Here is a 27914-nt window from a genome sequence, read left to right as displayed (position 1 = left end):
ACCATTCTCCACCTACAAGCGGTGCCCCGGGCGATCAGGGTTTATCAAGAGTGAATGGCAAAGGATAGATCAGTCCTTGTACAAAGATATTCTTGACTCAACTCTTGCTAAAATCAAAGTACCGTTCCACCTGCTTACTCATGGCCAAAATGAAGACAGACTAGCCCTGAACATCTTTTGTTCCGAAATTGTTTATTCGATGAAGCTTGCGGAATCTGCCGCTGTTCCAGTGGCAAAAGTGTACCCCAACACTCGTAAAAAGGGATGGGATAACCCAAATATCAAGTTTGCCAAGAAGAGATCCAAGTTCTGGTACGAATTGTGGAAGGACTGCGACAAGCCCCGCTCTGGAGTATTTTTTCAGTGTTTTTGACATGCCAAAAAAGAATTCAAACGTACTGTCGAGGATATGCAAATTCAGCAAGTGGAGAAGTTGTCTTGTGATTGCAGGAGTGACCCAAACATCTTATGGAAGCGATTCCAATCTAAAAGGGCTGATACTGATGTGCAAAGTCCCATTCCCGATGAAAGTTGGGTAAACCATTACAAGGACGTGTTTGCGCCGCCACCCAACGAGCTGGACTCCATATATAAATCTGAGATAGATAGGCAATTAATCAGCACGAAACTCCGTCGCACTGCTATCATTGTTTCCAAATGGCATATTGAAATAATAGTGAAAAAATTGAAAAAGAACGAGTCTCCAGGGCTCAATGGGATCACTCCGAGGCACTTACAGCACGGCACAGAACGTCTATATGAGTACTTAGCCTTACCATTCCAAATGAGCATCGAGCAGGGACTCACAACTGCCAACTTTCATGGTTGCCGCACATCCAATATCAAACAGTTCGTGGTAACGAACTGTAAGTAAGGAGCGACCCGGCTCAATGGTAACCGAAACTCTAAAAAACGGAATTTTGGTACCAATAGATACATCAAAAGAATCAGATTTTAATTCTGATTTCGAAAATATAAGTTTCATCAAGTTTAATCTTACCCATCAAAAGTTAGGCGCCTGAGAAAATTTGGCTGATTTTCGAAAAAAGGGGGAAAACCCCTAAAAGTTATAGAACCTTAATTAAATTCACACCATCATATTCAGCGTATCAGAGAACCCAACTGTAGAGGTTTCAAGCTGCTATATACAAAAATGTGGAATTTTGCATTTTTTGCCAGAAGAAAGATCACGGATGCGTGTTTATTTTTTTTTTTTTTTTCCCAGGAGTAATCGTATTTACCCAGTGGTGCTAGAATATCGTAAGAGGGCTCATTGGAACGAAAATTAAAAGTTCTAGTTCCCTTTTTAAGTGACCAAAAAAAAATGGAGGGTAACTAGGCCCCCTCCCACGCTAATTTTTTTCTCAGTCACCCAATTAAAATTTTGAGATAGCCGTTGTGTTCAGCATAGTCGAAAATTTAATAAACATGTGTTTTACGATGATTTAATCCCCCACAGTTCCCGGGGGAAGAGCTGCAAGTTATGAACTTTGTCCATTTCTTACATGTTGCAGTGGTTATTGGGAAGTATACAGACATTTTCAGGAAGAATTTTTTTCTGGTGGGGGGGGGGGGGGGTTGGAGGAGAGGGGTAATCGGGCGAGTCTTTCCGGGGAGGATGTTTCTTTGGGGTAAGGGACATTTCTATGAAGGGGGCGCCAGATTTCGAAGCATTATTTAAAAAACGATCAGAAATTAAATTAAAAAAAACAAGTACTTTCAACTGAAAGTAAGAAGCAACATTAGAACTTAAAACGAACAGAAATTATTACGTATATGAGGGGATTCTCCCCCAAGTCAATACCTCGCTCTTTACGCTACAGTTTTTTTTTTAGTGCTTTCAAAAGAGCTATCTATTATAATTAAACGGCCTTTGTGATTCAGCGGTTTGTGAATTAAATTTTTTTTTAACTTTTAACGTAAAGAGCGTGGTATTGACTAAGGGGAGAACCCCATCATATACGTAATAACATATACGTAATAAAAAAAAACAAGCGATACGGCTCAATAGTAAGCGAATCTTTTAAAAACGGAACTTTGATGTCAATAAATGTATCAAAAGAATGGGCTTATAATGCTGATTTTAAATTTATGAATCTTATTAAGTTTAGTATTACTCATCAAAGGCTACGAGCCTCAGAAAACTCACCTGATTTTTTAAAGAGGGGGAAACATCCCCTAAAAGTGAAAAATTTTTAATGAAAATCACACCGTCAGATTCAGCGTATCAGAAAACCCTATAACATATGTTTCAAGCTCATATCTGCAAAAATCTGCAACTTCGTATTTTTTGCCACAAGAAAAATATACGAATATAGAAGTTCGTTACGTAAGTTAATTTGTAAATTACGTCAGAACCAAATTTAAAGACAGCCATTTAGCAAACGAAGAGTAAAATTTTTATGCAAATTTTGTTTACTTATTCAATGACGGCGAGCCAAAATAAAAGCTGCATTAACTAAAAAATGATTAGAAATTAAATAAAAAAAACAAGTTTTTTAAACTAAAAGTAAGGAGCGACATTAAAACTTAAAACGAACAGAAATTATTCCGTATATGAAAGGGGCTGTCCCCTCCTCAACGCCTCGCTCTTTACGCTAAAGTTTGACTCTGTCTCACAACTTTATTTTTTAAAACAATAAAAAACTTTAGCGTAAAGAGCGAGGCGTTGAGGAGCGGACAGCCCCTTTCATATACGGAATAATTTCTGTTCGTTTTAAGTTTTAATGTCACTCCTTACTTTCAGTTTAAAAAACTTGTTTTTTTTATTTATTCTGAAAAAGAATCGAGATCTCTTGCTTTCTAAAAGCTACAGACCAATCACAGTTTCATTGGTTACCAGCACAGTATTTGAGAAGGTACTGTTGCCCCATATTACGTCACTCGCTCTAATGGAAGATAAACAACTTGGATTCAGAAATGTGTTGGGCTGTGGACACGCCCATCGGCTACTAAGAAAAATAATGAGGTCTACATCTTTATTTAAAAAGCCACTCTTTGCCTGCAGTGTCGACATTTCCGCTGCGTTCGATTCTGTCGTCCAATTGCAGGCACTGTGGTGCCTCTTGGATTCAGGAGTCGACCCCCGCATTGTCCTTGTTCTCCATGACTGGTACTCCCACACGAATATTCGTCTAGCTTTGGGATGGAAAACAATTGCCGGTCACCGCAAGCAAAAGCTTTCTGAACCCATTCAGCTCTTCAAAGGAGTTCGGCAAGGATCTGCTCTAAGCCCTATCATCTTTAATTCTGCAATTTACTCTGTAACTAGATTCGTTCGTGGGACCTTCTTTATGGAGGGCTTGGATCTAAGTTTCATTTCTTATGCAGATGACTTGTTTCTCCTAAGCAGCACGCTGAGGGGTCTACAAGAGAATCTTCGTCTTTTAGTGACCCTATACAGAAGAATAGGACTACGAGTCAACATAGAGAAAACCAAATTTATCGTTTTTAGCGGCACCAACTTGACCAATTCCAATCGTGTCCTTGACGGTATCAGAATCCAGCAGTCCCAGTTCCTAAATTACCTTGGTATCGAGTATGGCCAGACGCCTAGGTCAACTAGAGGCTTGTTGGCTGAATCAGTCTGTAAATCTATCCGCTCAGCATATGGAAAAGCTGTCACATGTAAGTGGTCATTTAATCGTTTTATTAAGTCAAAACTATTCAACGCCGTCGTCTCTCCTGCCATCTGGTATATATCACCCTTGTGGGATATGTTGTCCCTCACCGAGCGTCGAAAAATACGAACCACGTACTACAGATTTGCAAAATTTTTGCTGGGACTTCCACTAAGATTTTCTAACACGGAGATCTCATCCATATATGGAATCTTTGATCCATCAACCAAGGTGATTGATCTAGAACGGAGAGCCTCAAGATAATCCCTCAGTAAACTCTACGACTCACCGCTGACTCAACTGTTTCTGTGAATGAAATACCTGTATTTAATTTTTAGTGTTGAACATGTTTTTCTTCTTTCTTTTCATTTTGTACTCCGCTTTTTTTTCCATTTCTCCATTGTAAGCGGGCATAAATAAATATATATATATATATAGTCGACAAGTGGGTGCAACATCCCCATTTCTTCAAATTCCTTAAAAATCGATCTCCGCCGACAAAAATTCCCTTAAAATGAATAAAAAATTCAAAACCGCTCCAAATTCAAAAATTGCTTAGCTATAGCTCAAATCAAAGGAAATTGAGTAATGCTCAATATTCTTTTTTCAAAATTGTTTTATCTTTTGCCGTTCAGTTTTAATCCCTAAAAATCGACGAAAAAGATAACATAATTTATAGCGTTTTTGGAATAATCTTGATCCATCTTGGAAATTTGCCTACAAAATGTACATTTTTTTATTAATTGATTCTGTAGGAAATTTATTTTTCTACAAAATGAGTGATCTGGAAATTCTCTAACCATTTTCGTCTTTGAACTATTGGTGAAGAAGCGGAGTGACCCAATTTTTAGCTCGGATAAGCATAGGCATCTATCCAACACGAATGCGCCTGTCCCGGCGGTAGATCTCCGTGACCTAGCTGAATAGAAAAATTCTATTGAAGCGATGGAATCTGACTAGAATCAATGGAGGAGCATGCTGCTGCTACTTGAGTGGAGCCTGATGCAAGAGATATAATTACTGACGGTAAGTTTTACATGTGAAAATCAGGAAACATTCATCACTCACAGTGCAAAAGTCTGTTCTGGAGTCCAGGCTCAATCCTTTTCTATGCAGTGATAACGATTTGCTCAATATTCATACTCTTGAGACAGTCGATAGTGAGATTGCTGACAGTCTTCTCGATGTGCGAGCTATTGGAAGCAGAGCGCTTGAGCGCTACTTGGATGGGAGTAAAGCTGCTTTTAGCAAAGTGAAGGTCATGAATAACGAGCATGCGAACCAGAAAATCCGGATTTTGAGTGCTGTAAATAGGCTCATCAATGTTGAGCTTCAAACTGTCAAAAGGGTATTGGTGAGTGTTGACATTGCTGGTGAAACAGGACTTCGCCATCTGAGGAATTTGCTTTCTCATGAACTTCTCTCATATGCACCTTCTACATTTGAGAGAAGTGCAATTTCTGGGAAGGTTGTACTTCGGTCAGGAACCAGGTCAGCTTTTCTGGAGTATTTGAAAGCAAAAAGTAGTTTGAACGAGTGGCCCGTTAACTCCGAGATTAGCAGTGAGTCGAATCACTCAAGGGTGGTAGACTTGATGCCGTACCTGAGAAGCCACCCGCCAACTGAATCGGAAACTATTGAAAGCTACGGAAAACGAACATTTTCTACTCTTGTGTCTTTTAACGGTGACATTAAAGAACTGCATGTCCTTGCATATAGATATGATGGAATTTTTGGATATTGTGACAAAGAAGGCAATATGATCTGCTTGAAGGACTGTGGTGGTTGCCACGAGCAGCGAGGATCTCCATAAAAAATTGTAACGTAAACACTCAAAGCTAGATGATTGAAACTCGACACTATCAAATTCCAAGGCAAAACTGATTGAACTTTTATTTGACGAATTCGAAAACTTAGTCCATGTGCTTCAAGCAGGTTTAACTGTCTACCTCGCTGGAGGCTTTTAAGACCGGATGAGAGTAGTGATGCTCAGCAGAAGTGGAAGTATTGATACAGACTTTGAACAGCGTTTGGGTTGTACCCATGAAGAAGCAGATACTAGAGTTGTGTTGCACACGTTGGACTGTTTGAAGAGGGATATCGATATTGTGTATGTCGATGCGAATGACACAGATATTGTTGTCCTTTTGCTGTATCATTATAAGCTATTCCTTGGATACCGCCCAAATTGTGAAAAATAGAAAGTTTTTCCGCGATTCCATTAATGTTCAGAGCCTATATACCATCTTTGCAGGAATCGGCTAAACCAGCTAGTTTTATCAATTTGCCTTGCTCATAAGCTTTTGGGGTGTGACACGGTCGTTCTTGTATTCTTCAAAAGAAAAAGAGTGGTGGCTAAGGCTGTTGAAAAATGGGGACTGCAGGAACAGATTACTTTGCTTGCGAAACAGATAGAGAGGTCAAAGATCGATCCTTCTGTTCAAGAAAGTTTTCTTTGTATTTGCAAAAAAGTCATCGTCGCCGCATACGGTAAAGATCCACACCTCTTTACCTCTCTTGATGACTTGCGAGTACATTTATACCCTCGAAAGCGGGAGCTTAAATTTTTGCCACCATCTGACGCTGCCTTTGAGTGCCATGCTAAGCGCATTTACCTCCAGTTGGACATTTTTTTTACTAGCGAACCGACCAAAGCCGTAGTGTCTACATCCCCTACAGTTTGGCTGGACATTCCAGGATGGTGAGGTTAGGCCAGTTGTGTCAACCCTCAAGGTATTCCCAGATGGTTCGGTCCCTGAGTACTGGTCGTGCAAGAGGTGTACAGAAAATTGTTCATTTGAGGGAAGTAAACCATGCGATTTACTTTGTGGCTGTGGTGGGAATGTTTGAATGCTTCCTTTAAGCTTTATAATTAATTTTTTTAGTTCTATAGTTTTTGAAGTTTCTTCTATCTATAATTCAGAATCAGATGGAAAAATTTATATGCTGAGCTAGTATCTTTTAAAATTTTCTTGTTAATAAGTATATAACACGAAATAGCTACCAGTTGGTATTAGAAAAACATTCGAGCCTTTTTTGTTTATATTATTAGTAATTACACTTAGGCATTAACTTCAAGGTCATGTACGTAAATATTTCATTTGCGGGAAATAGACCATGCGACTTACTTTTTGGGTGTGGGGGGGGGGAATGTATGAATATTTCTTCTAGCTATAATTCGGACTCAGATGAATAAGTTTCATATGCTGAGCTATTATCTTATAAGTTTTTTTGCTAATAAGTGCATTATACGAAATAGTTAGCAGTTGCTATCAGAAGAGCATACCAGTCGTTTTTTCTCATATTACTAGTAATTTAACTTAGGGATGAAAATATTTATCTTCAACATAAAATATTAGCTAGTGTAGTGCCTCAGACACGGCGACTTACGTTGTGGCTGTGAGGGAGGGGGGTGTAGTAAAGATTCATATGGTTTCAATTCGGTTATGGGGATGTTTGGTATGCTGAGCTATTATCTTCTAAATTTTGTTTGTTAATTAGCACATTACACGAAATAGTTAGCAGTTGTTATCAGAAGAGCATGCCAGTCTTTTTTTGTTCATGTTATTAGTAATTTCACTTAGGCATGAAAAGATATTTATCTTCAAGGTCATGTTCGTAAATTCCTGAGTACTTGTATGTACTAATGAGTATACTGTGTAGTTTCAAAGTATAACTATCAGTTACTCGCCAAATGCTTGAATATTAGAGCGTTGTTTTTTTTTTTTGACCAATGAAAACAATAAAAATGCAAGTTTCAAGGTCATCAGCGATGAGCCCAACTGTATAGCGAAGGCACTCATAATCAGCGGCATTAATTACCATAGGCTGTGTGATCATTGTTGAAAGATTTTGCGAAGCATACTTTTTAACAGCAAAAAAAAAATGATTTTTTCGAAGTTCGCAGACTAGCACTCCCCCCCCCCGGCCTAGTATACAACGCCCATATTCGTAATCAACGCTATTGATCACTCCATAGCCCGTAGTAAAACCTTCTGCTGCTCACTGATCACCCCCCCTGTCACATTTTTGGTGAGTGGCTCCCTGACTATTCCCAATAGTCTTTAAACCATTGGCTTGAATCAATAAATAAATCATTGGCATTAAATCAATAGCCTTTAAATCGTAGTAAAGTGTGTTATTGTAAAAATGTTAATGGATGTATTTGTTTAAGTTTTTGTTTTGTTTCACCCCTGTTTTTTTCCTGGCTATGGAGCCTTACGAGGAGACTAAGTTGAAGTGTTTGTTGTTTTTGTTGTTGTTGTTGTATGTAAAACTATGTGGAACTTTTTAAACACTTATATATTTCTTGTTTTTTTTTCAATAAATTTAGAATTCAATTCAATGTATATATTACAATTTTTTTATATTTACAACATTAAAAAATAGAAATTGCAGTGAAATAGAATTTTGAATTACTGAGTTTCCAAGAAATAATATTATTATATATCAAATATTCAGGTTATTTTCATTAGTTTTTTCCAGTCGTCTTGATTATTATAGTGATTTTAAATTTATTTATCGTCGATCTTTGAAAACAAAAGTATAGTGTTCAAGATACATATAGTTCTCAATAAAACGCAAATGACGCAAAAAGCATTACACTTTTATAGGTAAGGAAGGGGGAAAAGGGCAAAACTAATTTTCTTTGAAAAACTTCTTTTGAGGAAGGCTTTTTTCAATTAACTGTTTAAAATGATTAAGAGGAAACGTACACAACCACGCATTGCACTCCCGGCCGAAGGCATTGAATCAGGAGATTCGCACCTGCGCACTTGCACATCTGCGTTGCACACCTGCGCAATGCAGACCTTTGGTCAGTATGCGAAAAAGTTTTTTTTTTTTTAGTACACAACCATATAGGTCAGTATCTCCACTTCTCCCGATTTTTCGGGAGATCTACCGAATTTGTAACCAATCTCCCGACAAAAAAAGAAGATACCGAATCTCCCGAAAATCTCCAGAAAACTTAATCCCCGGAATATTTTACTTTTTGGTCATTCTTTTCTTCTTTTTTTCACCTGTCCGTTGCCTGTGGTCTTTTAGGGATTATTTCTAACGTCCCAGGCAATTGAGGCACTGCGACTTTAATTTATTGGCATAGGTATGAACATTGCCCATTATCCATTCCACAGTGGTTGCATTGGTTTTCTGTTTTTGATCATTTAAACACCTTCAAGGTTTGTAATTAACTAATTATTTTCAATTCATAAACTAATCACAGTTTTTGGCTTGCACCAAGAAAATGGGAACCAGCACTATGTGGGTCCAGCTGATTCATTAGGTTCAAAAGGATCATGAATTACTACAAATTTAAGAAATATGACAAAAATTAGAATTTGTCTGCAGCTGCTCTGTAGAACCGAAGGGGTTTGCTTCAAATGATCCAACACAAGAAACAGAGACAAAAATTGCTGCATTTTGAAAACAATTTACGATTTTTGCTGGTTGACAAGTTAGTCCCATTCCTGAAAAAAATATGCTGCATGAGAATTTTACTGATAAAGAAAGACTGTGTAAGCAGAAAGTGACGAATATAGTCCGCCAGGGCCTGTCGGTGTGTTACAAAACATAAAATTGCGAAGAAAGGATGAAAACGAGTACAAAAGCCGAAAAGTGCGACTGACAAAGAATGGCGGGAACTTTCTGATAGTGCCAATAATGATAAAACAGTGACTCTGACAGCCGTGGATTACTGGAAATCGGCTTTGAGTGCGAGAGACCCCCGTGAAAACTAAACTTAGCAAAGTTTGTGTAATACTTGTGTTCCTTCCCATTTTCGAACGTGGCTTCAGAAAGACTGTTCAGCTTACTCAAGAAGTAAAGACAGGCAGAAGGAATCATTTGGTAACAGTAACTTTGACGTCCACAATTCAGACGAAACTTGAAATGAAATGAGACGGAGTTACAGCAGACACACTGACGGTTGACCAGCCCCTCAGAAAGAGGCTAAAAGGAGTAGTAGTGTATCCCAGCACAGCTGAGTTACCAGCACAGCTAAAAAGCCATGCGATAGACACACATTATGAATGTAATGTGGTATATGTATCTGAAGGTTTTGCTATTTTTTATACTTTTTTTCAGTTATGTCAATACTAATGAGCTACGACTTTGCATTTTCTCTTTATCATTTGTGAATACCTCTGGGGATGGTGGTAAAAAAAAATTATCCACTTAACTCAGACTCAATGGTCAAAGGCCTAGTGTCCGTAATTCGTCAGGATTTTCTGTCCCAGTCCTGAACTTAGTGGGCTGTCGTGTGGAATCTGAAAGGGCCAGAAAAAGTAAGGGTCGATGAAGAAAAATGTCTTAATTTAACAGCTTTAGAGTCTGAATGAAATATAACTGCACTTAGTTTCAAAATTCAATAGATTTCAAGCTTCTAGCTGCTTCCTTTTGTCAGGTTTGACAACGTTGATTGCCGAATTTTCTTTCCGGAATTGCAGCTGGCTCCAGTAAATCTGCACTCCAAATTTAGAATGTGGTACTGTATACTCAAATCTCTCGAACACCTCAAAAACTCAATACAAAATACAAAAACTGAAAATTCTACCAAATCCTGAGATCCATCTCCCAATTTTCTCCCGACTCCTGAGAGCCATCTCCCGATTTTCTCCCGAAAATTGTCAAGTTTCTACAAATTGTTTGAAAAGATAAGTGGAAACACTGATATAGGTCTTGAGCAATAGGAAAAATCGAGAATTCAATTTTTATCGAAAAGCCACCCTAGGTAGCTATGCCATTTCGGTAGTAGTCAGCACCAGCTCAATAAAAAACGTGGATGAGAAATTCACAAGAAATAAGCAAAAATTTGGGAACAAAATGGGGGGAAAAATTGGGAACAAAATGGAAACAAAATTAGCCTAAGAAGTTATAGCCTTCTTTTGAAGGTGCGGTTGTCTTAGAGAATAAACAGATCGCTGATGGTTGAATCTTGACGAACAAAAAGAATTGCAAATTTTATTTATTATTTTATTTATGGCTATTTTACTATTTTACTTATTTGTTAACGAAGTTCAGCGTGGTGGCATTGCCGAAGGGTAAAACTGTACTAAATATTTAATAATTTAGAAAACAACCAAAAGAAAAGCCATAAAAAAAAAAAAAAAAAAAAAAAAAAAAAAAAATTGCGGTTTCCGGTTATGAAAAGACTAAAGATGGGTTGTGTGAGCCTTTACGTACCCCAAAACCCAAATTAGATTTGGTAGCCTCAATTTTAAGGCTGTTTACCCTTTTTGTGCGTCCACAGTAGTTAGACTATTAAAGAAAAAGTAAAAAAAAATGAAACTAAAAAATATTTTTGTGCTCGTGTCACTTTTGAGATCTTATTATTGGCTCTAATAGAAACCAAGAACTGTTAGTACCACAATCAGTGTTGCTGTACACAGTAAATTAAGATATGGTATATAATGTTTATTTTTCGTCGTCTTTATTAATTTTTTTTTGCCGTTGCTTATATATTGACATATTTTATTTCTACTAAATAGGGTGAAAATCATTACCAGTTGGCCCTCCAGCAGGTGGAAAGCCTCCATATCCTGGCTGAGGTCCAATTTGCGTCGGGACTCCAAAGCTTCCTTGTCCGGTAGGAAAAGTTCCAATGGAATTGAAATTTGGGTTAAAGGCTGGGTTTTGCTGGTTTTGGGTTTTTGGACCTGCTTCTTCTCTTTTTGGGCCCTCTTTAACTTTGGGAATGCTGGTCAGGAGGCCAGCATCAATAGTTACGGCATCTGGCTCAGGGTCCCGGGGTGGAGGTAGTGCAGAATTTGTAAATGAGACTGTCAATATCAGAAAGCTAAAAAAAAATAGTAAAAAATGAGTCCTCCCATCCCTGGAAAAAAAAAAAAAAAAATAAACACGCATCCGTGATCTTTCTTCTGGTAAAAAATGCAATATTCCACATTTTTGTAGATAGGTGCTGGAAACCTCTACAGTAGGGTTCTCTTATACGCTGAATATGATGGTGTGATTTTCATTGAGGTTCTATAACTTTTAGGGGGTTTTCCCCCTTTTTTCAAAAATCAGGCAAATTTTCTCAGGCGCATAACTTTTGATTGGTACGACTAACTTGATGAAACTTATATATTTCAAGTCAATATTAAAGTATATTTTTTTATGTATCTATTGGTATCAAAATTCCATTTTTTAGAGTTTCGGTTACCATTGAGCCGGGTCGCTCCTTACTTACACTTCGTCACCACGAACTGTTTGAAAACTAAAGGTAACTGTGTCAGCTTACCGTCTCAATTTTTGTTTCTAGGCTCCTTTTCGACATGATATGTTTTTAGTTAATCAAAAATCTAACAGAACATTTTCCTTAAAACCAAAAAAAAAACCACTAAAACAATTTTAGCTAAAGAAATATCATAAGAAAGATAGCTACTTAAAGAAATGCCGTCTGACAAATTAATCAGTTATGCGTGATTGATGCCGCATAGGGGCACGGTGCACCGATAGGCTAGGTTGATCGTCATGTTGTCACGCAGGGAAGGGGCGTTAGAGTGTTGTACAGCACCGGGGAGGCCGTTGTGGTGTCCTGGAAGGGCAGAGGGTAAGAGCGTCAGGCACGTCATGTATTTTCTGCATATTAAATCGTCTGAATATGTGATTACTTCCATTTTAGACATAACAAGTGGCAATATGAATGATTGACTAATTGAAAAAATAAATAACGTATAAAAACACTCGAGTCTACGAAAACCTATTTAAACTCTTATTATAATTATGATGAATTTCAAGAAGTTCTAAACTGGGATGAAGTCAATTACATTTCCTGAAATTCACGGAATAATTATTTGATAAAATGTTTGATAAAACAATCAACACTAAAATATCGAAAGAGCGCTCTCTCAACTTTTTTGCTTTTGCTATAATTGGGATTGTTACAGTTCTTGGATTGAAACACGCTGAAATTATTTTACCATGGACTGGCCGAGTTTATTAAACAGTTCGTGGTAACTAACTGTAAGTAAGGAGTAACACGGCTCAATAGTGACCGAAACTCTAAAAAAAGGAATTTTGTCACCAATAGATACATCCAAGGAATTGGATTTTAATGCTGATTTCAAATATATAAGTTTCATCAAGTTTAGTCTTACCCATCAAAGTTACGTCCCTGAGAATATTTGCCTTATTTTAAAAAAAAGGAGAAGACACCCCTAAAAGTCATAGAATCCTAATGAAAATAACACCATCAGATTCAGCATATCAGAGAACCCTACTGTAGAGGTTTCAAGCTCCTATCTGCAAAAAAGCGGAATTTTGTATTTTTGCCAGAAGAAAGATCACGGATGCGTGTTTATTTGTTTGTTTTTTTTTTTTTTTGTTTACTAGGGGTGATCGTTTCAACCCGTGGTCCTAGAATATCTCGAGAGGGCTCATTCGAACAGAAATTAAAAGTTCTAGTGCCCTTTTCAAGTGACCAAAAAAATTGGAGGGCAACTAGGTCCTCTCCCACGATCATTTTTTTCACAAAGTCACCAGATCTAAATTTTTAGATAGCCATTTTGTTCAGCATAGTCGAAAAATCTCATAACTATGTATTTGAGGGTGACTTAATCCCCCAGAGTCCCCGGGGGAAGTGCTGCAAGTTGTGAACTTTGCCCATTGTTTACACATTGTATTGGTTATTGGGAAGTATACAGGCGTTTTCAGGGGAAATTTTTCTGGTGGGGGGGTGCAGGGGGAGAAGACTTCGTGGGAGGTTCTTTCTATGGAGGAATTTTTCAATGGGGAAGGGAATTTTCCATGAAGGGGGCGTCGGATTTCTCAGCATTATTTAAAATTCAATCAGAAGTTAAATAAAAAAAAGTTTTTTTTTAGCTGAGAGTAAGGAGCAACAATAAAAATTAAAATGAACATAAATTATTACGTATATGAGGGGCTTCGCCCCCTAGTTAATACCTTGATCTTTACGCTAAAGTTTTTTTAGTACTTTCATAAGAGCTATTTATTCTAATTAAACCGTTTGTGATTCAGGGGTCATTTATTAAGAATTGAAACAAAATTTGAATTTTAGCGTAAAGAGCGAGTTGTTGATGAGGGGGCGATCCCCATCGGATCTTATCAATAATGATTGCACTGGTATACGTTTCGTTTCAATTTGACACCGTTTTCGAGGGGTTTCAGGTTGTTTTCGAAATTCTCATATATTTGTTTTGAAAATGACACTTAAGTATTAAAAGCTATTAAAATAATAGTTATCATTCCTGAATCAGACACAAACGGCAATTTTTTCTAACAAGCATTTTTTTTTGAAGGGATTTTTTAAACCAGGACTGGTTGAACTTCCTTGAAGTAATGATGCTAAGGCTGTTTTGAATTTTTTTTTTTTTTTAGGTTTTTCGATTGAATTTTAATATGAGTTTCTTTTATATTGTTTTTTTCTTCATTTGTTTTGCTGAGGACGGCCGTTGGATATAGGGTCAAAATATGCATTTAAAGTTGCGTTCCACTGTCTTAGATAAAGAAATGTCCCTATTGTTCCACTTATTGTTTATGATGGAAACGCAGTGTGGTCTTCGTTGCTATTTGTTTCTATATACGGATTAATTTCTGTTCGTTTTGAGTTTTAATGTTGGTCCTTACTTTCATTTTGAAAAAAAACTTTTTTTCATTTAATTTCTGATCGTTTTTCAAATAATGCCGGTAAATCTGGCTCGCCCTCCATGAAAAACTCCCTCCCCATACGGGAAGCTCCTCCGTGGAAAGTCACTCACATGTAATATATACCTCCCCCAGTAAAATTCATTTAAGAAAATTTTCTCCACGCTGACCCCCCTCCCTAAAATTTCTTAAAGAAGATTCTGCCTGAAAACTTCTCCTTAGCATACTTTCATTTGAAAAAGACGTTCAGTTCTAATTGTTTTTCCGATCACTCCGGAAATAACCCCTTCCATGGAAATTGTTTCCTGGAAATCCAAACACGCTAAAAATTTCCACCGGATAATTATCCCGGAATATGCAAAATTGATTTGGCAAAGAGATAGTAAGACAAATAAAAATAACTTCGTATAGGAATTCTTTCAAATCCCCCAAGCGTAAAATTTCCCCTGGAAAGTTCACCCCTGGAAAATTTCCTCTAAGCAAATATTATCCTCATGAAAACCCACCTCAAGCACAAAACCACCCTCTAAGATTGTCTGTAAACTTCCCAATAACAAACAGTATAAGTAAACAATGGGCCAATTTTACAAATTAAAGACCTATCTCCAGAGGCTGGGAGTCTTGTTATATCCAAAGGCATAGTTTTGGGGCTTTTAAGCTATTCTGAACAAAATTTATGTCTCCAAATTTTAATCGGACGATTTGGGGGGAGGGGGAAGTGACGTGGGAAGGGGACTAGTTGCCCTTCAATCTATTTGGTCATTTGAAGAGGGCACTAGAAATTTCTTTTCGAATGAACCCTCTCCCGATGCTCTAGGTCCCGATCTCCCAATTGGTTCGATACGATCACCCTTGGGAAAAAAATGAAAATAAATACGCACCCGTGATCTTCCTTCTGACAAAAAAAAAAAAAAAATACAAAATTCCACTTTTTTGCCGATAGGAGCTTGAAACCTATAAAATAGGGTTCTCTGATACGCTGAATCTGACAATGTGATTTTCATTAAGATTCTTGGAGTTTTAGGGGGTGTTTCACCCTTTTTCGAAAATCAGGCAAATTTTCTCAGGCTCGTTGCCTTTTATGGGTAACTTATGGGTAAATCTCATATATTTAGAATCAGCATAAAAAGTGAATTCTTTTCATATATTCATTGATATCAAAATTTCGTCTTTTTATAGTTTCGGTTACTATTGAGCCGTGTCGCTCCTTGCTTACAGTTCGTTACCACAATCTGTTTGACGCCTTTAATTAGTTTTAGTATTTAATTGGTACATATTTAAAGTGGGCATACACATGAAATTTACAAGGAGACAGCAGACCCTAGGCGTGGTAATGCAAAGGTTCGTGTATTGCAAAATATAAATATTGTATGTGAGCGTAAAACTAAACAATCTATTTCAGGCTATTTTTATTGTTTTTAAGGATCTGTAATTCTAAGGAAATTTTATAAAATTCATAAAACCATAAAATTATAAATTAAAATTCATAAAACCATAAAATTCATAAAGATTCATAAAACCTATTCATGGGTGGCATATACATTTTCAATTTATTTTTTATGAAGGTTCAAAAGAAGTATTTGTTATGGTCCACGGGAGAGAGTATTTTTTTCTCTATTTTTTCAATGCAATCGCCAAAAGGATGTTTATCCGAAGCTAAGGAGGCACCAAATTATTTAACAGGCAGCCATCCCCACCTCCAATTGGTGCCCAAGGTGGTTTGTAAGAGGCAATTTTTTTTTTTTTCAAACAGTTCGTGGTAACGAACTGTAAGTAAGGAGCGACCCGGCTCAATGGTAACCGAAACTCTAGAAAACCATAGATATATCAAAAGAATCAGATTTCAATGCTGATTTCAAATATATAACTTTCATCAAGTTTAGAGCTACCCATCAAAAGTTACGCGCCTGAGAAAATTTGGCTGATTTTCAAAAAAAGGAGGAAAGACCCCCTAAAAGTTATAGAACCTTAATGAAAATCACACCATCATATTCAGCGTATCAGAGAACCCTACTGTAGAGGTTTCAAGCTCCTATCTACAAAAATGTGGATTTTTCCATTTTTTGCCAGAAGAAAGATCACGGATGCGTGTTTATTTGTTTGTGTGTTTATTTGTTTGTTTGTTTTGTTTTTTTTTCCCCAGGGGTGATCGTATCGACCCAGTGGTCCTAGAATATCGTGGGAGGACTCATTCTAACGGAAATTAAAAGTTCTAGTGCCCTTTTTAAGTGACCAAAAAAATGGAGGGCAACTATGCCCCCTCCCACGCTCATTTTTTTCCCAAAGTCACCTGATCAAAATTTTGAGACAGCCATTTTGTTCAGCATGGTCGAAAATATGATAAAAATGTCTTTTAGGATGACTTGATTCCCCAAAGTCCCCAGGGGGAGGGCTGAAAGTTATGAACTTTACTCAATGTTAACATATAGTATTGGTTTTTGGGAAGTATACAGACTTTTTCAGAGGAGATTTTTTCTGGTAGGTGGGGGAAGGAGAGGGTCGGGGGCTATATGGAAGGATCTTTCCATGAAGGAAGTTTTCATGGGGGAAGGGACATTGCACTGCAGGGCGCGCCGGATTTCCCATCATTATTAAACAAAAATATAAGGAATTAAATAAAAAAAAAACAAGTTTTTCAACTGATCAACTGATTGTGATTAATAGGTAATTTTTAAAGAACTGGAAAAAAAATTCGAACTATAGTTTAAAGAGCAGGGTATTGACTAGGGGGCGAACCCCCTAATATACGTGTTAAAAATTTATGAATATAGAAGTTCGTTACGTAAGTTAATTCTAAGTTACGTATATTTATTACTAATAAAAACGTTCGTAAATAAAATTAAACAAGTTTCGAGAAAGCCATTTAACCAAATATAATATGCAAATTTTGTTTTAATTATTCATGTACGGTGAGCCAAAATCAAAACCTTCATTAATTCAAAAACTTTAAAAAATTAAATAAAAAAAAGAAGTTTTTTTAACTGAAAGTAAGGAACGACGTTAAAACTTAAAACAAATAGAAAGTATTCCGTATATGAAAGGGACTGTCCCCTACTCAACGTCTTGCTCTTTACGCTAAAGTTTGACTCTTTTCACAACTCTACTTTTTTAAACAATAAAAAAACTTTAGCGTAAAGAGCGAGGCGATGAGGAGGAGATAGCCCCGTTCATATACGGAATAATTTCTGTTCGTTTTAAGTTTTAACGTCGTTCCTTACTTTCAGTTAATAAAACTTGTTTTTTTTTATTTAATTTATCTCAAAGAAGCAACGAAACAATTTTGATGTCAGCAGCTTTAATTGAGCGGATGACATATGCTGCTAAATATTCAAACAAGTCACATAACGCGCCTTGAATTACTGCAGCTGAGGGGAGAAAAAAAGCTAGGCCTATATTTTTTCTCTAAAATGTACTTTTTTCAAACATTGAAAATTTCGAACTTCCAATCAACTTTTGATATTCTAGGTAGATCAGCCTGGAGTGTCATTTGGAGGGACGGCATCTCTCCCCTTAGATTTTGAAAATTTCCATATTTGGGAATTATTATAGAAACTGCCTTTTTTGGCATTTATATTGATAGAATTAAAAAAAAAGTGCCTCAGTCCTTGATTTTGAACATACATTCCGTCTCCCTCTGTATTTTCGTGAATTGACACCACTGGGATCAGCTGTTCCCCTTGCCCTGCCCCAATAACAGTTTTAACGCTAAATTTACTGAATGAGAGCTAGGATTTAGACAAATAATTTTACTTACGCGATGGTGATCATTATCCCACAGAGACTTTAAGAACTGCAAATACAAATTAGATACTACATTTGGTTTTTATAGGGTTTGTTCTTAATATCTGTCCTTGCATGCTAAAAAGTCAATAGTATTGAAAGGAAGCGAAGGCAAAATACCATTGTTTACCCACCACTCACGCAAATATCCGTTTGTTAACTTCGTCATCAAAGGTATTTATTTGATGTGAACCACCTAGATAGACGATTACCATGATCATACAGTCCAAGGACCCATTGAGACTCTAATTCCTTGGGGTTTATGGAAGTACCAATATACTTCTACTAGCTACTTTACCAGCTGAAGTGCAGGTACAAATTTGAGCTCTCTGCTCGTTCTGATAAGTCTACGACTGCACGCTGGAAGTGGTTTGACCTACTACATTTAGTCCTACAAGTACTGACAATTTTTCAGAATCTATTTTATAGTGTAATCTTAATTATTAAAAACGAAAAAAAAACTAAATAACAAATAGCCCCCCCCCCTTCAAGAAAACTCTGCAAAACACTTTTAGGGGGGGGGCACACACACCTAGTTATTAAACAAATGAATAACCATAAACAAAACAAAGATAAAGAAAAAAAAACACTAAGAATATAACTAATTTCTCCTTCCGTCAATCTATAATAATAATAATAAAAAAAAAAATGAGCCCCAATCAAACAAGCGCATCTTTAATTTCCTTCTAAAAAACCCTTGGTGATCAGCCTGCTTTCTGAAATAAGGTTGCATACACAAGGCCACGAAAACATGGTAGGGGAACGGGAGAAACCAGTTAGGGTTGCGCTCCTAAGCAGGACAACAAGATTCCCAGCAAAACGAGTTTCATGATTTTGGAACGCGAACACAAAAAGACTAAAAAAACGCTTTTTTTGTTTATATCAATTTTTGTTACGTTTATACGAGTCAGACAAACTTTGTTTGGTGGGAGGGGGGGTCAAACCTCTACTCCCCCCTGGGTACGACCTTGGAGGATAGCCATTAAAATAGTCCTGAGAAATAATGTTAATGCAGAATGATTAAGCTCAACGATTATTAGGCTATAAAACTAAAATAACTAATAGAACCTGACTGTCAGGTCAGCCCAGATAATAAAACGACTTAGTTGTTATGACATATTAAGAATAATTGATTGATCATGAATGTAGTGTAACAGATGCAAACAGAATGGGACGACATCAAAGACTCCGTCATGTGTCATAAGAGTCTCTGAAACAGCTTACGTCTTTTTGGGAAATAGTTCTAGATTTATGTCTCTTCTTGAGAAGGCAGGATAGGTGCATAAGACTTTTCCCTTGGTGGGTCCAAGGGGTTCCTTTTCTCCCGGAAGTAACAACAGTCTAAAACTGCACTTTGTTCAATATTGACTCCTGGGAAAGTGCCCTTAAGAACTGAGTATACAGACTGGAATGGGTCTGAAAGAACCCTTTCCCTTTAAAAGAGATGAATTCAGTAGCAAACAAAATGTAAACTTTTATTTTACCCCCACGTTACCCTAGGATCAAATAATGTAGATGCCATCAAAGTACTTTCATGTATCTATGATACTGGTGGGATTTTTGCTTGTTAAAGTCAGTACGCAAGGAAACAAAAGTAAATTCAGTAGCTTAGATATTATAAAACTGCGGATAAATTTTTTTAAGAGAGCCCCCCTCCCAAGGAACAGGAAATCGAGGGTTATCGAAGTCTGAAAATGCTTTTGAGATATGAATTTTACAAGTTTGGTGTAGCCCCGTGAAAAGGAGATTCAAATTTTCTCACATTATCTCCCTTCCCAGAAATACCCTATAATTACCAACCCCTCCCCAAAATTACCAGTAACATTTTTATGTTACATGTTGTTGTACCTCTTTGTTTGATTAAATAAATTGAGGTCAAGCTTATTTGTATATACAAATAAAATAAAAACAAGTTTTTACAACTGAAAGTAAGGAGCAACATTAAAACGAACAGAAATTATTCCGTATATGACGGGGTTGTCCCCTTCTAAGTACCTCGCTCTTTACGCTAAAGCGTTTTTTTTTTGAATTTGTAGAAAGCTTATAATTCTACTTAAACGGTCCTTGTGTATCAGGAGTCATTTTTAAATAATCGGAACAAAAGTCAAACTTTAGCGTAAAGAGCGAGGTACTAAGAAGGGCGCAACCCCTTCATATACGTAATAGTTTTGAGTTTGTTTTAAGTTTTAATGTTGCTCCTTACTTTCAGTTGAAAAAACTGTTTTTTTTTTATTCGACGTTAACAAACTATTGAACGAAAATATTTAAACTTAATTCGTAATATATTTAAGACGTATAATACTTAAGACGCATAATATCTTTTTTTTTTTTATTTAAACTTAATTTCTCGTATACGAATACGAATATTCGCCATCTCATTTGAAATAAAATTCTTCTATAAAATTCTCAAACTATACTGGAATTTTCATTCTCATCTCCACAAATACTTGTTTTTTGTTATCATTACGTATTTGAGGGGGTTCGCCCTCTCGTCAATACTCCCCTCGTCAATACCTGTCAATTTTGTAAAAAATCTTTGCAATAATAAATATATTATTATATTATTATTATGTATATGAGGTGGTTCGTCCCCTCGTCATTACCTCACTCTTTACGCCAAAGTTCGAATTTTGTTCCATCTGTTTAAGAATGACCCCTGAATCACAAAGGCCGTTTGATTAGAATAAATGTGTCTTATGAAAGTACTAAAAAACTTTAGCCTAAAGAGCGAGGCATTGACGAGCCCCCTCATATACGCATTAATTTCTGTTCGTTTTAAATTTTTGTGTTGCTCCTTACTTTCAGTTGAAAAAACTAGTTTTTATTTAATTTCTGCCCATTTTCTGCCCGTTAATCTTGGTTCAAGGCTGGGAAATCCGGCGCCCCCTTCATGGAAAATTCCCTTCACCCATGAAGCATTCCTCCATGCAAAATCCTCCAACGTGAATCCCTCCCCCTACCCCTCACCCACCAGGAAAAATCTCCCTGAAAACGTCTGTATGCTTCCAATAGCCAATACTAGCCTATATGTTCATAACTTGCAGCCCTCCCCCCGGGAGTGTGGGGTTTTAAGACAAATAAATACGCACCCGTGATCTTTCTTCGGGTAAAAATACAAAATTCCATATTTTTGCAGATAGGAGCTTCAATTCTCTAAAGTAGGGTTCTCTGATACGTTGAATCTAATGGTGTGAATTTTATTAAGATTATATTTCTTTTAGGGTTTTTTCCCCCTTTTTTCGAAAATAAGGCAAATTTTCTTAGGTTCGTAAATTTAAATGGGTAACTTTAAACTTGATGAAACTTATATATTTAAAAAAGCATAAAAATCCAATTCTTTTAATGTATCTATTGGTATCAAAATTTTTTAGAGTTCCGGTTTCTATTGAGTCGGGTCGCGCCTTAGTTCGTTACCACGAACTGTTTGAAAAAAGGTTGTGTTTGTTGTCTCAGATAAAATAATAAAATACTGATACTGATGCTGATTTTATCAGTAAACACAGTTATAACTCTGTATGGAATGCTACTAAATCAAAAGAAAATATATTAATGCAGGTCAAAAGGGCATATAAGCAATACCTTAGGACCGGCTAAGAGTATTTTACTAAGGCTAAGGAAATTATGATGAAACTTTCAGGGAATATTTAGGGATATGCTTAACTAAATCATCATATGATGTGTTCATTCAGGTAACCAAAAGGATGAAGGAGCAATTTATCAGGAACAGATTAGAGTATCAAGTTGAAACTTTTAGAACACGTCGAAAGGTAGGTTGAACTAACCGAAAGACACTCTTTGCATACTGCTACTACTCCTATTGCTGCTATTTCTGCTTCTACTACCACTACTACTGCTACGACTACTACTAATACCGAGGCTAAAAGTATCAAGATGAAACGTTTAGGGAATGTTTAGGGGGAGTTGAACTAAATCAAAACACTCTGTGGGTGCAGGTTGTCAAAAGGACGTATCAGCAATATCCCGGAAATAATATAGGGTATTAAGTTGAAACTTTCAGAGCATGTTAAGTGGATGTTGAACCAATCAAACGGCACTCTGTGAATACTACTACTACTACTACAACTAGCACTACTACTCCTGCTGCCACTACTGCTACAACTGCTGCTGCTACAACTGCTACTACTGCTATGATGACTACTATACTACTACCACTACTACTACTACTACTACTACTACTATTTCTACGACTACTACTACTAATACTACTGAAGCTAATGATATCACAGTGAAACTTTGGGGGAATATTGAGGAAAACGTTGTAGAATATTGAAACACACTATGTCGAACCAGGTTTTTAAAAGGGCGAAATAGCTATATTCCAGGAACAGTTTAGAGTATTAAATTGAAACTTTCAGTGCATGTTGAGGGGTATGTTTAGCCAAGGTATGTTTAACCAGGAAATGGTGAGAATGGATTTGAACTGAATCAAAACACACTATGTGCATGTGGGTTATCAAAAAGGTGTATTGGTGCTACTATTGAAGTAGAACCAAAAATTTTAAAACCATCCAGGTTCAAAATAGGCCAGTTGTCAATATATCCGGGCGTGATATCTTAGGAGTGAAATAGAGCATAAAGTAGAAACTTTTAAGAAAAGTTTACAATTTTTTAAAAAGTTATTTTTTAACTAAATCCCAAGACACTACGTGCATTCTGGATGTCAATAAAACGTCTCAGTAATATCTCAAGAGCGACTGGGGGTTTTAACTTGAACCTTATAGGTCTACTGCTATTATTATTTTTGCTCTTGCCATTGCTCTTACTTTGTAGTATAGCTACAATATCTTAGAAACAAAATGTTAAGGCTATTAAGTTTATTTTTCAGGCAAAGCTGAGAAGGTGTACAGCTGAAACAAAATATACTATATATATCCAAATTATCAAAATGGCGTATATCATTAAATATTGTGGAAAGGTTTTGTCCAGTATATGAATAATATTCCAAAATTTGATGTCAAATAGCAAAAAACCAAAAAGATCAAAAAAAAGAAATCTTAACCAATAAAAAAGACTACGTCAATAAAAACAAACATTAAATTAACTTTAAAGCTTTTTTCACAAAAAAAAATTCTCAAAGAAAAGTAAAGAGCTACATTAAATCAAAGAGGAGCAGAAATACAGTCTAATAATTGTTCACGCGTAAAACTACCATAAATCACCATCTATAAACAAATGAGACCAAAACAAACAGAAATTATAATGAATAATCGAGTCCAACACAAAACGAGTATAAACTAAGCAGAATAAGGAATGGAGGGCCACCCTCCATTCCTTCTAAAGAACAGAACATAATTTGCACTTTGCTGAAAACAAAATACTTTTTATTGTTTTATCTTTTTTAAATTCAATAAATCCAAAATTATTTAGATTTTCAGGAATGAACATACATATTAAACTGTCAATCCAAGTTCATCATTGATCTTAGTTATAAAATGTGTTTTTTCTTTTCTTGATATTATGAGAAACAAAAACACACAGCTCGAACTAAGGATTATTTTCAGTAAAGTACCAAATATGCTCCGGTCTTAAGTAGGTATGGGGAGAATTAGCCCTATTCCACTTTTGGGAAGGAATTTTGATACCTGTGTATTATGCGCCACTCACTCAAGTTTACGCTGTGTAAAATTCGAGGGAACACCGGTTTTTTCGTTAGTTTCTTCGTTACTTAGAAATAAATTTGGGCTATAGATTTGCACATTAGAGGAGGGGGGGGGAAGTATAGCGGGTCTACATGCAAAATATGTTTGGTACAATTATTCTGACTATTAGATTGATAGATAGATAAGTGTATTTTAAAGCCAAATATACGGCCATGAACACAGCAAATAGCATAAATGAAAGGCACAAATAACATAAGCTTTGATCAGCGATCGCCATAAAACACTTAAATGAAAAACTACATTAATCTAGTAATAGTAGTTAATACTTGGAATAACGGTCTTGAAAAGAAAAAACATTCAACACTTGGAAAAAGCGCTTAAATGAAAAATTACATTTAATTTATACAGTTTTTTTTTTTTTTTTTTTTTTTTTTTTTATTTAATAAAATTTACAGATACCTCGATATTCTTCTGTAATTTTTTCAGCTGTCATACACCCAGAAAGAATTGTTTTCTGACTCTAATCAATCCAAATTCTTTACCCCCCCCCCTTATGTGCAAATATATAGCCCAAATTACATATTTCCCATATATTCTGTCACTTGTCTTTGTCTTATCTCACGCTAAGCTGAAAAAAAAAAAAAAACAAGAAACCGGCTTTATTCTCGAGTCTTACACAGCGTAAACTTGATTGAGTTGCCCATAATACGGAAGTACCAAAACTTCTCCGTACAGAAATTAAAAAAATAAAACTCAAATAAAAATCTCAAATTTGGAAAGCCTTGTTTTCCACGGGAGGGGGGGAGGTATTTACACAGGGGGTATTTACCGGGGGTAATGCATTTGGACAGTTTGAAGTCAGAAAACAATTTGCCAATTGAAAACAGAAAACAATTTGCATATGGCCACTAAAAAATTACAGAAAAATAGCAAGGTATCTGGAAATTTTGTTAATTAAAAAAGAAAAAAAAATCCCAGTATAAAGTAAATGTAATGTTTCATTTAAGTGTTTTTTCCAAGTGTTAAGTGTTTTGTTTTTCAGTAACCGTTTTTACAGATATTAGTTAACATAATTAGGTAAGTGTAATGTTTCATTTAAGTGTTTTATGATGATCACTCATTAAAGTTTATGTTATTTGTGCCTTTCATTTATGTTATTTTACTGTGTTCATGGCCGTATATTTGGCTTTAAAACACACTCATTTATCTAACTATCTAATATGCAGAATAATTTTACCAAACACATTTTGCATGCAGATCCGCAATACTATACCCCCCCCCCCTAATGTGCAAATCTATAGCCCAAATTTATTTCTAAAGTAACGAGTAAACTACCGAAAAAACCGTTGTGTTCTCTAATTTTAGACATCAGAAACTTGAGTGAGTGGCGCATAATACACAAGTATCAAAATTCCTTCCCCCTAAGGAAATTAAAAAATAAAACCCGCGGGGGAGGGGTTACCGGGGGATATTTACCGGGAGGTAAATTATTTGGACAGTTTGAAGTCAGAAAACAATTCTTTCTAGGCATATAGCCACTAAAAAATTACAGAAGAATAGCGTGGTATCTGGAAATTGTGTTTACTATAAAAAAAAAATCATTTAAGTGTTTTTTCCAAGTGTTAAGTGTTTTTTTTTCAATGACTGTTTTTCCAAGTTTTAAGTACTATTATTAGGTTAATGTAGCGTTTTATGATGATCGCTGATCAAAGTTTGTGTTACTTTACTGTGTTCATGGCCGTATATTTGGCTTTAAAATACACTTATTTATCTTTCTATCTAATATGCAGAATAATTGTACCAAACACATTTTACATGCAGATCCGCAATACTTTAACCCCCCCCCCTCCTAAAGTGCAAATCTATAGCCAAAATTTCTTTCTAAAGTAACGAAGAAACTAACGAAAAAACCGGTATGTTCTCGAAGTTTACACAGCGGAGACTTGAGTGAGTGGCGCATAATACACAAGTACCAGAATTCCTTCCCCTTACGGAAATTAAAAAATTAAACTCAAATCAAATTCTCAAATTTGGAAAGCCTTATTTTCCACGGGGGGGGGGGTATTTTCTGGGGGGGGGGGTATTTTTGGGGGGATATTTTCTAGGGGGTAATCGCCGGGGGGGGGGGGTAAACGCCTAAAACCGTCCTCATAGTTTCTGCTCGTTTTGAGTTTGACAAGAGCCAAGAATTAGATGTCAAACTAACAGGAAGTTTTGTGTCAATACAAAGGAATTGCTTTTTTTTGTTACAGCCATAACATCAATTCACATCTTTTTTCGAATGTTATTTCATCTTTTACATAAACAATCAATCTAGTTTGATCATTTGAATTTCATCTGCTAAGAATAATAAGAACACCCTCTCTGGTTGGTCAGGTTGATCTTTGGTTGATCAGCTAAAAATAAACTACCAATCATATTCTTGCAGGATTAACGTAAACTAGTGCGATAGACCTGTTTAGCCTAAGTCAGTTGACATAAGCCTTTAAAAAAGGACTTTCTCAGGTACTAAATATGTGCAAGTCCGATCTATAGGCCGACGGGCTACACAGGAGATGAGTTCAGTTCTCTGATTGTTGCGTTTCACGTGACACAATAGGAAGATGCAGCATGTCATCACTAACCATTGGCAGAAATTCGTAGAAAAAAACTGTCGTAAGAAAAACTGGCACTTCTTCAATATCAAAACAATGAATAGATTTGCATATCTGTGTTTCTCGTATGCCCGAGCGTTAACTGGTTAGAAGAGTACTCCGATCTGATCCTGCCAAAAAAAAATATACATTTTTTTTGGGCGGAGGCAGAGGGAGACAAGAGCTAAAAATTTTTCTGGTAGAACAGATGAATTGGAATTGGATGACAAACTAATAGAAGGTTTCTGCTAATTGAAACGACTCTAGAATTGATTCTTTCTGTCACATTCACAGCATCAATTCACGTCTTTTGTTGAAATATCATTCCATCTTTTACATAAAAAGTCAATCTAGCTTCATATAAGGCTCATTTCATCATTTAAATTTCATCTGCTAAGGGTCATTAGGAAGTAAGCGTTATTGTAAGTCGTTAATATAAATTAGGAATAATAGGGGCGCTAGTAATGACCCTCATGGAGCAATAATATCATCCAAAGAACTTGGGCTTGATACGTCATCAATTGCAGCCACAGGAATGTCTCGGCCATGTCATTAAGATTTCAATAATTCTAACCCCTTACCTCTAACTCCTGCATAATTAATTTGTTTTTACAATTTTTTGATTTATATTGTCATAGACATTTTGTATGTCATAGGAACGAACAGATACCTGATTTTAGTCATTTATGGAATCATTAATGCTTAGTAAAAGTGCTGTAATAAGTGCTGTAAAAAACAGTTTAGGTGACTGACCAGACTCAAATCCAAATTTACTCTTAGAAAAAAAAATTATTTTTGTAAATTATATAAACAATTCTTTGTTTACTCATTACGAATATAATGATCATTTTTGTTCGAAATGAATTTTACCCCCACCCCTATATACACCAATTCAGGTTTTATATTTGCACATTAGGGGGGTGGAGGTAAAGTTTAAACTTACCTTTCATTTGCATCAGATATAAAATTTACCCCCACCCCCCTAATGTGGAAATATATACCCTGAATTGATACATGTAGGGGCGGGGGTAAAATTCATTTCCTAAAAAAAATGATTTTTTAATATATTCGTAATATATTCGTAAAATATATTCGTAATAAGCAATATATTCTAAAAATATATTCGTAATAAGCATAAAAAAGGCATCGAGTGGTATGTTCATTTTATTCGTAAGTCAATAATATGAACTGCCGAAAATTTACCCTTTTTTTTACCTAATTTTTCTAATGACTTAAACAAAAGAAAAAGAATAGGCGGGTAATCATTTGGATCTGTCTCAGTTTTTAAAATTCTCTATTTTTACCAAGTTTTCAATCATTTTTGACTCGGGCTCATTTTTGACTTTTGACTTTCTAAATTTCTATAAAGATTCAAACTGTTCTGCATGTATTAGAAACATGAAGCAACAAACAGAAATAACACAAGCAAGATTATATAAAACACTCCTAGCTATCTCGCCTAGACCTAAGGAATTTTACTTTTTAACTTCATTATTACACTATAAAATTCATTAGGAGATTCTATAACTTTCAGGAGATGAAAAATATTTTTTATATAAGTGAGATGGATATTCTAGCAAATCTAAGTGTAATATATTAACTAGTATTAGAAAAATAGTCGCAAAAATGTTCATAAATAGTAACCTTCTCTTTCA

At 35.9% G+C, this 27914-nt stretch overlaps 1 protein-coding gene across 1 annotated transcript in view; it reads right to left on the bottom strand.

Annotated features, from left to right (window-relative positions):
* Positions 1-18058, bottom strand: part of LOC148941841 (uncharacterized) — a 65901-nt gene extending 47843 nt beyond the window's left edge. Inside the window, exons 1-2 of the mRNA XM_089103721.1 lie at positions 17980-18058; positions 11123-11415 (exon numbers count right to left, since the gene is read on the bottom strand). Of these exons, the coding sequence (XP_088959847.1) occupies positions 11123-11415; positions 17980-17993 (307 nt within the window). The 5' untranslated portion in view covers positions 17994-18058. The remainder of the gene's footprint in view (positions 1-11122; positions 11416-17979) is intronic.
* Between the last annotated feature and the right edge of the window lie 9856 nt (positions 18059-27914).

This window comes from Artemia sp. Qi Xiang Cuo, chromosome 17 (assembly GCF_049724085.1).
Source record: "Artemia sp. Qi Xiang Cuo chromosome 17, ASM4972408v1, whole genome shotgun sequence".
Classification (NCBI taxonomy): Eukaryota; Metazoa; Arthropoda; class Branchiopoda; order Anostraca; family Artemiidae; genus Artemia; species Artemia sp. Qi Xiang Cuo.
Note: the sequence above shows the minus strand (reverse complement) of the source record. Positions and strands in the feature narration are given on the sequence as shown.